The sequence below is a fragment of the Cordyceps javanica genome, chromosome 5 (assembly GCF_051103115.1).
Source record: "Cordyceps javanica chromosome 5, complete sequence".
NCBI classification, from domain to species: domain Eukaryota; kingdom Fungi; phylum Ascomycota; class Sordariomycetes; order Hypocreales; family Cordycipitaceae; genus Cordyceps; species Cordyceps javanica.
The window spans coordinates 3,801,833-3,814,323 of NC_139299.1; the positions used below are offsets into that span (position 1 = coordinate 3,801,833).

General features: G+C 52.9%; 4 protein-coding genes across 4 annotated transcripts; 3 read left to right on the forward strand and 1 right to left on the reverse strand.

Annotated features, from left to right (window-relative positions):
• Positions 1-1,177: 1,177 nt before the first annotated feature.
• V2A60_008378 (DUF3176 domain-containing protein) lies at positions 1,178-3,283 on the forward strand (the record flags this gene model as incomplete). The annotated part of the gene is made up of 1 exon (XM_083259651.1): positions 1,178-3,283. One exon carries the CDS (start codon positions 1,178-1,180, stop codon positions 3,281-3,283), a length of 2,106 nt encoding a protein of 701 aa, XP_083115777.1.
• Positions 3,284-7,226: 3,943 nt separating this feature from the next.
• V2A60_008379 (BCS1 N terminal-domain-containing protein) lies at positions 7,227-9,269 on the forward strand (the record flags this gene model as incomplete). The annotated part of the gene is made up of 1 exon (XM_083259652.1): positions 7,227-9,269. The coding sequence occupies one exon, from the start codon at positions 7,227-7,229 to the stop codon at positions 9,267-9,269; it is 2,043 nt and encodes a 680-aa protein (XP_083115778.1).
• A 415-nt stretch (positions 9,270-9,684) lies between these two features.
• On the forward strand, positions 9,685-10,430 carry V2A60_008380 (TRAPP subunit TRS31; the record flags this gene model as incomplete). Its single annotated transcript, XM_083259653.1, has 2 exons — positions 9,685-9,887; positions 9,989-10,430. 2 exons carry the CDS (start codon positions 9,685-9,687, stop codon positions 10,428-10,430), a joined length of 645 nt encoding a protein of 214 aa, XP_083115779.1.
• A 334-nt stretch (positions 10,431-10,764) lies between these two features.
• Positions 10,765-11,282, reverse strand: V2A60_008381 (Apc13p protein-domain-containing protein; the record flags this gene model as incomplete). The annotated part of the gene is made up of 2 exons (XM_083259654.1): positions 10,765-11,082; positions 11,193-11,282. The coding sequence occupies 2 exons, from the start codon at positions 11,280-11,282 to the stop codon at positions 10,765-10,767; spliced, it is 408 nt and encodes a 135-aa protein (XP_083115780.1).
• Positions 11,283-12,491: the final 1,209 nt, after the last annotated feature.

Consider the following 12,491-nt stretch of genomic DNA (forward strand, 5'->3'; position numbering starts at 1 on the left):
GTACCTACAGCATAGAACGGGGGTTCTGCGATCAGTGACACTTTAACAGCCAGATCACAGCCGCTTGGTTCGGGGGTCCGGATCTAGGCGCCTGCAAGCTCTCATCTCCCCATGGGGGCGTCTTTGAATGCTGGGTCATCTCCCACCACCAATGGCAGTTGAATGTGCAAGTTCTGAGCCCTCTTTGCATCGCATCGCCGCATTTGATCTTTCGTATTCAGTCTGAGCTCGTATACTGGCTGTATGCAGCCCGTCATCCGACGGTTGCATCGTGCAATTCTGTCGCCTGAGACACGGCAGGCCTCAAGGCAACAGCGGCGGACAATTGAGCGAAGCGACCACTCACTGTACGCAGAAGGAGAAAAGGAACAACAGAATAGGGGCTAATGGAGCTGGACAGAACGAAGCGGACTTCCCAGCCCTGCCGTCTGCTTCCCAGCCGCCTCACCGAGTCCTGCCGACCCGAGAATCTGCCCTGCCATGCGATTCATGGATATTAAACCTCCGGACAGAGCGCCAGACGAGATGGTGGATAGAGTCGAGGCGTGATTCGTCTGCTGATTACTGCCGGGATTAATAAACCCCCTAGCCAGCTTCGGCATTTTGACACGCTGATTCGCCAGACCTTCTGGCCATACACAAAAGCCGCTACTGACAAGCCTGGTCGTTCAGGGTTGATACTGGTAATGCAGCCACACGACGCGCGCATGTGGAATGCGACCGGGGCGTTCTAAAGCTGCAAGAAAGAAAACTGGAAAAAAGGCAACCAGTATCCGTGCTGTACTAAAAAGGGTTTATAATAGGAGAATGGCGACGACGGATCACCAGTGCCGTTTCAAGCCCGCGCGTACTGAATGTCGGTGTTTTGAAGCATAGACCACCAGAGAGGGAGGGCATCCCTTGTCGTCTCCGTCTGAGTGTTGTACGACGCATCCACTAGCCAGGAAATATGTCCTTGTGGTGTGTTATAGCTGCTATAGTTAATGTATTTTGGTGTGTGTGGCTGGCTGCTGAAGCAAACTATGCAGCTCTCGTCATCTGATTCAATAATTGAAATGAAGTGGTTGCATAAATACACTCCATCATTTCTCTGAGCATCTGAGAATCTTTTCTTCTAGTCAGCAACCTTATTATCAACTCAAAAACACTAGCCCCAATACTCTTCGACTCTGTCCACATGCCGCCGCCGCCTCGCCCAAGCTTCGGGCTCGTCCGTCGCATATTGTCTCAAGTCTGCGCTGCAATTGCAGGCCGTCGCGCCCAATCGCAACTTATCGCAATTCATGATGATGACGAGAGTAATCCAAAAGCCAAAGCCCAAAAAAATCCTTCATTATTCAAATATTGGGTATTGGAACTCATCTGCTTTTTCCTCGCCGCGGCTGCCGTGCTCGTCATCCATGTCATTCTGTGGCGCTACAATCACCGCCCGGTGCCGGACTGGCCGTATGGGCTTTCCGTCAATACACTGCTGTCGATTCTGAGCACTGTCCTCAGAGCTTGCTTGCTTGCCGTCCTGGCTTCAATCATGGGGCAGGCCAAATGGACATGGCTGCACGGCGGTCCACGCCCAATCGATGACTTGCAGACATTTGATCAAGCCAGCCGTGGCCTTTTTGGCGCGCTCTTGATCATCAAGCTTCTTGCACAGCGGTTTTCGCAATCATTCGTCCCCCTTCTGTCCGTCATTGTCATCATATTCTCCGTCGCCATTGGCCCATTTGTGCAGCAGGCGGTTGCAACCGTCATATGCGACAAACCAGGAAGCTTCGGCGAGGCTTCGCTGCCATATGCGCAGAATCTACCCGGAAAGGATGGCTATTTTCGCACGGGGGCTGGACTCTGGGAGCCGGGAAAAGGCCTTCAGAGCGCGTTTCTGACCAGCCTCACCGAGCCTGGGAGGAAAAACACCAAGCTGCAATTCGAATGCGATACAGGCAACTGCACGTTCCCCGTCACAAACGGAGTCACACACTCGACGTTGGCCATGTGCAGCAGGTGCGTCGACGTTTCAACGCAAATAACACGCCGCCAGCACTCAGGTAGCTTCGACAGCTATTTCATGGGCCCTCTTGAGGTATTTCACAGCAAGGGCTTCCAAAACGGCACAAAACTGGCGGTAGGGCCAGCATACAACGTGACTATCCCGCCTGACCTCTTGCAAATTTCAGGTTCGTCGGTAGCCAACATCACCATGCTAAGCTTGTCTCCATACGTTGACCAGACGGGGAATCTCTCTCGGCCCAATGCCGCCCTCTGCATCATGTACTTTTGCAGGCAGGATATTGAACCTGCAGTTCAGCGAAGCGAACTTACGGAAAAGGTGGTTTCGACAACTCTTGTCCCCATCGTCGTGCAAGACGAGCCGCAAGACTTTGCGTACCATGATCGTCTCTTGGCCAAGAGTCCGTGTCTGGTCAACGGCAAAGCATACACCGCCGCAAACTTTTCGTCGCTAAAGAGTCAACCCAATGATCGAACATTCAGGACACTAACGATTGACAACCAGACTGTGGAAGTACCATCATACTGCGTCTATTCTGTTGGCCCCTATTACGCAACTTCCATTTCGCAGTGGCTACAAAGGATGCTCTTTAATGGCCACTGTTCTACATTGTCTTCTGCACAAACCAGTGTCGTTCAATGCGATGACAAATTCTGGCTGGCCAACCTGTTTGACCCAGTCAACACGACATTTGCCTATCACAATCACTTGTTCGAGGAACTTGCGGCATCAGTTACAGTATTTCTTCGAATGGATGGAATTGGGCCACTGAATTACTCCTCAGACGCCTCACGTCCCGAAGGGTCGAAAGGTCGGATCAAGGGCACAGCTGTGCAGAAAACAGCTTGCTTGGTGGTTCACTGGGAATGGCTCTTATATTCGAGCATTCTGTGCTTCTTGACTGCAATCGTCTTCTTTGCGACATTGATCTCCTCTCATAGGCTGAGAAACCATGTGCCCATTTGGAAGTCAAGTCTCCTGCCGCTGCTGTGTCTGGATATTCAGCCGGACAAGGAAGCGCCAAATCAGCGCATACTAAACACTCAGAAGCAAGATTTGGATCAAATCGAGACAGCAGCCAAATCTACCTGCATCAGCCTGGAGACTAATGCTGAAGACGTTGAGCTCCTGCCTGTGTCTGAGACGGACGTTGTTGACGAGAGCCCTACCCGTTCTGCTTTCGTTTCAATCCCAACACGCTCGTCCGAGGATCTAGGTTCGTACTCGCCTCCGGTACGGATTCGGCCCTCTGCTTTGAACACTAGAGGTAATTTATAAAGTATTTGGACATGATCAGAATGTACCCTATTACACCGGATGACTAGCTTATTATGGTTGTTAGCCTTTCGTTGTATGTAGAGTGGCTTGGTTCGATGGCCGCTGGGCGGCATGCCTACCGCTCTACCCTTCAACTTAGCATTGTAAGGCTTAGTCCTGGCTGATGAAAATCGTAAGGCGCTACTTGTTGCCTCTTTTGACGAAAACTGCCGCTGCGATGCCCGAAAGACCAATGAAAAAAGTCGCCGCAGGCTGTGGGATCTTGCTACCAGGCTGCGCCTTCGGCTGATGCACGATGCCGCTCCGATGTTTGCATCGCCAATAAAACAAGTCGCCGCAGGATCTGGGATTACCGAGCAGAAAGGTCTTTGGCCCGAAGCTCGACTGCAGTACGTGCCAGAATTCGGTTTCTGGGGGATTTCAAACATAGGGCTGAAATTGACCATAGGGTGCCATTGCTTGTGCGATTGCTTCTTCACAAAGGTGTTATTTTCTGGCTGCAGTGCACTTCGGAACGGAAAACCACAATAACAAAAAGTTGAAGTATAATAGCCTCAATTGCAGGTGTGCATTCTCGGAGCTGACTATTTTAATCCATTTAGTTCATCGAAATTGAATTGCATAGTTAGAGTCAAATAGCGACCCCGGCAGCTACAGTCGACCATACCAGCTTGTTATCTATCCTACAACGGCAACGGCGTACATGTCTAACAACTAGTTATAACAAAAAATTAAAATTGCAATTAGTTTTGAATATATCAGTCCTTGATCTTGTTCAATGGATTCGACGACATGGTCGAACGCGCCAGCTTTGTGAACGGATGCGGACGGCGATCCCCACACGAAGCCTCAATTTCTTGGTACGGGTTGATAGCCTGAACTGCCGGGCCGAGTAAAGGCTCGCAGGATTTCGTTGGTTTGAAAGAACTGCAAGTCTATATTCTTACTGCCGCGATACATTAGAGCCAAAAAGTATGTAAGTCTACGCTTTCTCTGGTTGCAACACCAACTCTTCAGCACAGATATCTCAACAACCCTGGTAGAACTACCTCCACCTCACCAACTTTCGCAGGCCTTTCAAAATGAAGCTTCAACTCATCACTCTTCTCGCCTCGAGCTTGATCGGACAGGTCTGTGCCGACGGCCTAGATTACTTGCCGGCCGAGGGGGGGGAGGCACAAAAATGACGAGCGACCATCTGTCATTCATTGATTGACGATGCAGCTCCACGGGAAGCATCTATAGGTCAAAGTAGAATCACTGTCCACAGCTCTTGCCACACATGCAAGCGTGAAGCTCACAACTTGTCAATCTTACGTCACTTCTATACGAGTACAGTATTCTTCTTGTTGAAGCATCTTCTCGAGTGCAAGGATCAAGACAAACAAGCCGCTCGCTACGGTGTGCGACCTGATCTATGATAAGAATAAACTTGAACATTGTTGACTGTCTTACTAAGAACTACCTAGATACAGCGACTTGATGTTGAATCTTTTCAGTCGCCACTGTAAGCTATTTTCGTTTATGCGACCGATGCCTCTTGCTTGATTGTCGGGCTTTGATCAGGGTGGTTATCCCAATGCAGAACCTGGGGCGTCGAGCCAGGCACAGCTAGATTCGAAGGCTGAGCCTGCACGGGTGCGCTGAACCACGGATGCGAGCCTAAAAGGATGACAGCCAATCAGGGCGGAAAAGCTCATTCACGGAGGTCGTGTTCTCACAACCCACATACATGCAGGGCGGGGGGTTGTGATAACTTGGCTACTTGGCCTGGACCTCGCCGCCGGGTACGTCTTGGCTGCTGTGTAACAGTTTGTGCCGTTTTAAAAGAGGAACCGCGGCCAGGCAGAAGCGTTGGCAGTTAAAGTCCTTGTTTCCGGCTGGCAAATCACGTCTCTGAGCAGAACCTATGGGTCTTTGTATATTCATTCACGGTGGAGCGGTGAGAGAGACAAAATCTTGGTCCCCCCAACGATACGAGTGCCGCGGCTGACCAGCTCGTCACGAAGCAAGCATGTTTGGCTGATGAAATCGAACAGCCGGAAGGTTGTGTAGGGCTCCCCGCTTTCAAAACGCTGCAGGGGTCCCGATGTCCTGGGCTCCGGTTTGTGTGTCGTTGAACCGTCCCTTGTGACCGTTGCGGCCCAAAAGTCGGCTGCGTGCGCTGCTTCCACCGCTCTGGTCACCGTGTAACGAGTTGACTAATAACATCGACTTCAGTAGCCCAGCACAGGATCACGCCAAGTTCCCTCCGTTATTCCTGAACTTTTTTTTTTGTTTCTTGCGTTGACAACACAAGTCTCAGCCACGGGCTGGTTAGACAACCACGACAAAGACTTGAGAATCCACCCACACAGGGACACACGTTGATACGCCAGTACGCTAAAAAAAATACAGAAGCCTAAACACAACCCTCTGCCCGTGATCGCCTAGAGAAAACAGCCATATCATTCAACCAACTAGTTATAGTTAGTGCCTTGGGAGGCGGGCCGTGTCGCAGGATCACGGCACATTCGCAACCACCACCCCTCACAAAGGGTGTGGCGGAGGGGGAGGCTTTCTGTCAAACGAATTTTTTTTTTTTTTTTTTTTCAAAAGACGGCCAACTTGGCAAGTAAAGGGATTTGCCTTTTCGGACGCCTTGTTGAAGCTAGTATGGAGTACTCTGTGACTCATTCATAACAACCTGGATGCCGTGTTATTCGAGCCATCAGGCCGACGTGGCGCGGCACCTCGCAGCCTCCACACAATAGTGAAAGGAACCACCCTGTCAGCCTGAACGGTCAAGTTTTGCTGCAAAGGTGGACAAGATTCAGGGAGAACATGGTTGGCCCTGTAACACGGGTCCGTCTAGTCATACAGTTTCCAACTCGCCCTCTTTGATCAAAAATCATGTAACCTACGCAGTAGCTGTGGCTTGATTGGGTCCCAAATTTGCCCACCAACCAACCAACCTGCACGCTTGCATACTCAAAACCCGCAGGTCGCTGGCCATCTGACCATCACCACCTTTGTGTGGCCTTTAGGCTGACGGCAGAGGAACTGCACCTCAGTAACTAGTGTGCACTGCCAGGTTACGCCCGGTCCGGGTCTCTCTCTCTCTCTCTTTTTTTTTTCTTTTCTTTTTTTTTTTGGACGCCTGTTATTCGACTTTTGAACAGAGTGCGACTGTGATGGCCATGTCAAGAGCGGGGAGGCCTCGTGAGGACGATCCATGTAAATGTCAAAGAATTGATTATAAATATTCACAAAGAGATGAAAATTTGGTGCAATGCCTTCTTCTGCACTCTCCAAAAGACACAAGCCGAGGTCGTCGCCACTTCCACGTAACCTCCCTGCCTCCCACTTGCCCGGCACATACATATATACTGACCGCGGGCCCTTTTTCACGGCTTGCTTGTCGCTGCTTCTTTTTTTTAAACAAAAATCGCCACTGCGTGCACGCCCGCCGATTCCCCAACCCAGTTACTGGCTAGCGTCCCTAGCGTGTGTGACGTTTACATTCGTTGCAGCCTTGTGAGCGGAGGAGGCACGACAGCGTATGCGGCCGCTTGGCTGGGAAGTGCCAGCACGAGCTCTCGAGTATTCACTGCAACTCGCCCATCCTTTAAAGTCTGCTGCATGACCCGGCATTGTCTTGCTTGTCTTGTTCTTTTTTTTTTTTTTAGAAGAAAAGAGGGACCTAGTCTTTTGCTGTTCTGCAATCGCTTCCTCTACTCTTGTCACATCTCTGATCACTTGGTGTAAGTGATAGAGGAGCGAACAAGGGTCTGCAGGGCGGGGATCGGATCTGTCTATACAGTAACTTACTCCGTACTTTTCTGGGGCATTCCGCATCGGCCCGGCCACCGCTCATCTGAGCTTTATCGAGCTGTATCAAGCTGCATCGACTTGTATCCGACGAAGCTGTTCAAGTCTGCCATTTCTCTCTGGCATGGCCAAGATGGTTTCCATGATGGAGTCCCTCTCGATGCAATTTTCCCCCCTCTTTCAGCTTCAGCAGAACACGACAGATGGCAGAGCAGCGGTGGCAGGCAACAACACCGCCACCACCAACACCGCCGGCGCGTTCCCTCACGGAATCGTGGACACGCTGCTGACAACGGCAGGATCCGCCTCGCCGCTGTCACAGCTGCTGCTTTTCGTGTACAGGCTTCTGGGGACACAGTTCGGCATCGACCCGTCCCTGCTCCTCACCGTGGTCGGTTTCGCTTGGGGCCTCTCAAAGATACTCAGCCAAGCATACGCCTATGTCGAGTCCATCGTGGAGCGCTTCGTCATGTGCTCCATGCACGTCAGCGAGGACGACCACATTTACGACTACGTGATGAAGTTTCTGGCCAAGCACCACTCCATCAAGAGCAGCAGGCAGCTCACGGCGCAGACTGTCTACCGGAGCGCTTGGGACGACGACGACGACGACGACGAGGATGAGGAGGAGGAAGGAAGGGCCTTGTTTCTCACCAATGGCGGCGACGATGACAGCTCAGGCAACCAGTATCTCAACTTCTCCAACCAAGCTGCCACCTCGGCGCCTCGCTACATCCCCGCCATGGGGCGAACCAGCTTCTGGCACAAAGGCACCTACTTCCGGCTGGATCGATACAAAGAAGCCTTTGCCAACAGCCGCGGATGGGGTCCCATGAAGGATATCGAATCTATCCACATTTCCTGCTACGGCAGGTCGATTGCGCCCCTCAAACAGCTGCTGGCGGATTCGAAAGCGTTGTACTGGAAGGACATGGCGCAAAAAACCACCATCTTCCGGCCGCGCTCCAAGGAGCAGCGCCGCGACTACAACATGTGGCAGCAAGTCGCCCGCCGACCTGTTCGCCCAATTCGCACCGTCGTCCTGGACAACAAGGAGAAGCATGACGTCCTGGCTGACGTGAACGAATATCTCCACCCCGCCACTCCGCGATGGTACGCCTCGCGCGGTATCCCGCTGCGTCGTGGCTATCTCTTCCACGGCCCGCCGGGGACCGGCAAGACGAGCTTCTCCTTTGCGCTCGCCGGCGTCTTTGGAATCGACATTTACGTCATCAGCCTTCAGGACGCCAGCATAACCGAGGAGGATCTCGCCGTGCTCTTTACAAAGCTGCCTCGCCGTTGTGTCATCCTGCTCGAGGATATTGATAGCGCCGGCCTGCGCCGTGAAGGAGCCGACGCTGACTCTGAAAGCAAGGATAAAGAAAAGGAAAAGGAAAAGGAAAAAGAAAAGGAAAAAGAAAAGAACAGTGACAAGGAAAAAGTAAAGGCAAAAGGAAAATCCAAAGATAAGAAGAAAGAATCCACATCCAAAGATGATGCTTCGTCATCCAGCGACAGCGACAGCGACAGCGACTCGTCCTCCAGCGAGGAAGAAGTGAAATCCAAAAAGAAGCGCCGCCGGGGACGCAACGACACCCAGAGGAAGCGCAGTTCCAAAAAGGGCATCTCGCTCTCCGGTCTCTTGAACGCCATTGACGGCGTCGCCTCCCACGAAGGCCGCGTGCTCATCATGACGACGAACAAGCCCGAGTCCCTCGACGAGGCCCTGGTGCGGCCCGGCCGCGTCGACGTCCAGGTCGGCTTCTCGCACGCCAGCGCCTTTCAGGTGGAGGAGCTGTTTGAGCGCATGTACGAGGCGCCGCGCGCGGCCAAGAAGGCGCAGCAGGACAGCAGCAGCAGCAGCAGCAGCAGCCTACTAGCCAACGGGGGCGCCACAGCCGCCGCCAAGAAGCCGCCGCCGCCAAAGCAGAGCGACATGCTTCTCGAGCAGGCCAACCTGGCCTACGAGGTCGACGTCAAGGGGGACGAGCTCAAGGGTATCGCGGTCGAGTTTGCCAGGTGCATCCCCGAGGGCAAGTTCTCGCCGGCAGAGGTGCAAGGCTTCCTGCTCAAGCGGAAGAAGAGCCCGCGCAAGGCGCTGGAGGAGGTGCACGCGTGGGTGGAGGCCTCGCTGAAGCAGAAGGAGGCCAAGTCAAAGATTGTGACGGTGCAGTAGACTTGATATCATATGAGTAGATGAGTGAAGGCTTGACGGTTTCCAGTGGGAATGGATGGGATGCACTAGTGTCGTTCTCTCTCGTTTGCTTTGTACCTTGGCTGCAGTTATGCCGTACTGCGTGCCCCCTGTTGGGGCCAAAAGGATTTACTTGGGTTATTCAGTTTCATCTCCCCCTTTTTTTTTCATGATTCATACTCACAATAAAATTCAACATTTTTTATGCCTTTCCGCGCAGCATATCAAGTGCAAGTGTGTGAATAATGTATTATCACGCGCGAGCTACAGTGTGAATGGTGGGGCGTCACTGGCCTCACCTCCGACAGGCTGGTGCTCCTCCTACCTACCCTAGCACCCTTTCACATTCAAGACTTTTGTCGTCTCCCCAACCACGGCCCCCGCGACCAAGTCAAAGATGGCGAGCACACAACCGGGCGCGCAGGCCGTCACCAAGGAGTCGGGCCTGCGCCTGCCGAGCAATGGCAAGACTATTTACCACCGCCCGCTGAACCGCTCCAAAGGCGGCGAGATGAGCCAGGCGAGCTTTGCCTACCTGTTTGGCGAGATGGTGACGTATGCGCAGCGGCGCGTCAAGGGGATACAAGAGCTCGAGCAAAGGTGAGAAGACCGAATTCCCCCCTGCACTGGGTGGACGTTGCGCTCTCAAAGTTGTCAGGAACCCCGCGGTCTAACCAGAAGGCTTTCTCTCTCCCTTGCAGGCTGAACCTGCAGGGCCACTCCATCGGCCTCAAGCTCCTCGACCTGCTCCTCTACCGCGAGCCCGCGCGCACGCAGCTCCGGCCGCTCAACATCATTGCGCTGCTGCACCTGATCAAGCAGAACGCCTGGACGCACCTGTTTGGGAGGCAGGCCGACCGCCTCGAGAAGAGCAACAACCCGGACACCCCCGAGGAGTACATGATCATCGACAACGAGCCGCTCGTGAACCAGTACATTTCCGTGCCGCGCGAGATGAGCCAGCTCAACTGCGCGGCGTTTGCGGCCGGCGTCATCGAGGGCCTCTGCGACGGGGCCGACTTCCCGGCCAAGGTGACGGCGCACACGGTGGCCGAGGGCGACATGTGGCCGGGCAAGACGGTGTTTCTGGTCAAGTTTGCCCCGGAAGTTGTCGAGCGAGAAGCATTTCTGGGCAAGAATTAGAATACCCCGGGGTAACATGATGTTACATGACGTTGGAGCATGTTCAAAAAAAGTCATGCACTTTTTGATTTCGGGGTGCACATGGAGTTTGGAGTTGGGGCGGTCAACTGCCATTTTGACAGCGTTCTGCTGGGTATACAAGAATTCATTGGGTATTTTATTTCTTAGGTCATAATCATGCTATACGCTATTTGCCGTATACTTTGTAAAACGCAGTCGTCGTAAAAAAAAATGCAATACAGCGTGGGTCGCTCCCAAGCCCATGCCCGTCTCGCTGGTCGAAACGCCCGCGGCGCCAGCCCATCACCATGTAGTTCCAACTTGTCGGGTTCTATCATCGCGGCAGGTTGCGGACGCCGACGGCGCCCTTTCCGCTATTCTTCCTGCCGTTGGCGTCGGGCCCCTTGCGCATGAGCGAGGCCAGGCCCAGGTCCCTCCAGGCGGGCTCGTCGACGCGCTGCGTGGCGCGCTGGATGCCAAACGCGGCGTGCTGGTCCGGCACCACGTCGTCCTCGTCCTCGGGGTTGACGGGCTGGTGCTGCGGCGGCACGTAGATTTCGTCGTCGGGCAGCTTGTCGCGGCAAAAGTCGTCAAACAGGTCGGCGTCGGCCGCGCGGTGCATGTGCACGTACGTGAAGCTCGAGTCCTTGTTCTGCACGGGGGGGGATGAACGAGGACGACGACGACGACGACGAGTCAGCCCAGCCGTTCTCATTTCACGCAAGATGCTTGCCGACAAGGGGGAAGGGGAGAGGGGCGCACCATGTTGGAGACGGAGAGCTCGCGCAATGGCTGTGATTTCGGTTGCTGTGATTTCGGTGGCTTGTTGGTGTTGTCCTTGGTGGAAGCCATTCCGAGTTGAAGTTTGGAGTGGGGATGGATGGTGGAGGGCGGGAAAGTCGCCGTCAACACGGCAAGTAGGTCAGTGACATTAGAACCATTTGTAACCAATGACCATCACCTAGCTAAACAACAAGTATGTGGCAGTCCAAAGAAGCATCCTATTGCTTATTGAATCAAATTACTAATGGAACTAATGCATATATTGTTATCCATATTGACAGACTGTATTGGCTTCAAGGCCGTCCATTCTCACCTCACCCCACTACGGTGGCCGTTGTATTCAGCGATCCATCATTCAAGCTCTCTAGAGAATCCACGCGCTATGACCTTGAAGGCTGACAGAAAAGAGATGCATGTTTGCATATCACGCATGTCAACATTTTCTTCTGCATCGGACTAGCCAACCATTGGAGCTCACCATCAAAGCTTCATTGGCCAGGTCAAGTGCCGATAGAGTCCCTAATTTGCTTCCGCCTCAAGTATCCGCAAACCTTGTGAAGCGTGTGCATTCACGACAAATGGCCATGGCCATTGGAAAGCGGATTTGATCTAGGTTCGCTTGCTACCTGCGCCCCCTCGTGGCATCCGAAGCTGGACGAGAATGTCAACGGTGATTGGCGGCAAGGAAGCTTACAGGGACCGGATAGAGCGACTGTCCGGAGTCAACTCTGAGCGACACGACGCCGGGCTGCACCGGGCCTCCAAGACCTCATACTAATAATAAGTAATCCGCGACCAGATTGGCTGCTCTGATGAGGTTTACGAGGCCCAGTGCAGCCCGAGGTCCTGCCGCTCACTACCGTCTTCCAAATTCTCATCCGGGCAACGTCCGTCACCCACTTCTCAGCGCCCCCAAAAACACCACATTTTGATAGCTTGTACAGAGTGACAGGACTAAAAATATACTTGTATTGCGCTAGAAGAATAAATATGAGGTTTCCTTTACTCAAGTCAATTGGAATTGAAAATAAGATCTTGATTGTCCAACTCTTGGAAATTGGCAAGATTACAAATAAACAACGAGACCGACCGCCAATAGAGGACCTGGTGAGTTTACGTGACGAGTTGTCCTGCATTTTTCCCTTCTTCTTTCTTGTTTTGATTCCTCAGTAGTAGCAAAACAACAGGCATCTAGATTTTACAGTCCGTCTTTCCCCGTTTACTATTAGCATCTAAAGCATGCTTACGACCATACTCGCAACGGGATCCGTCAACTAC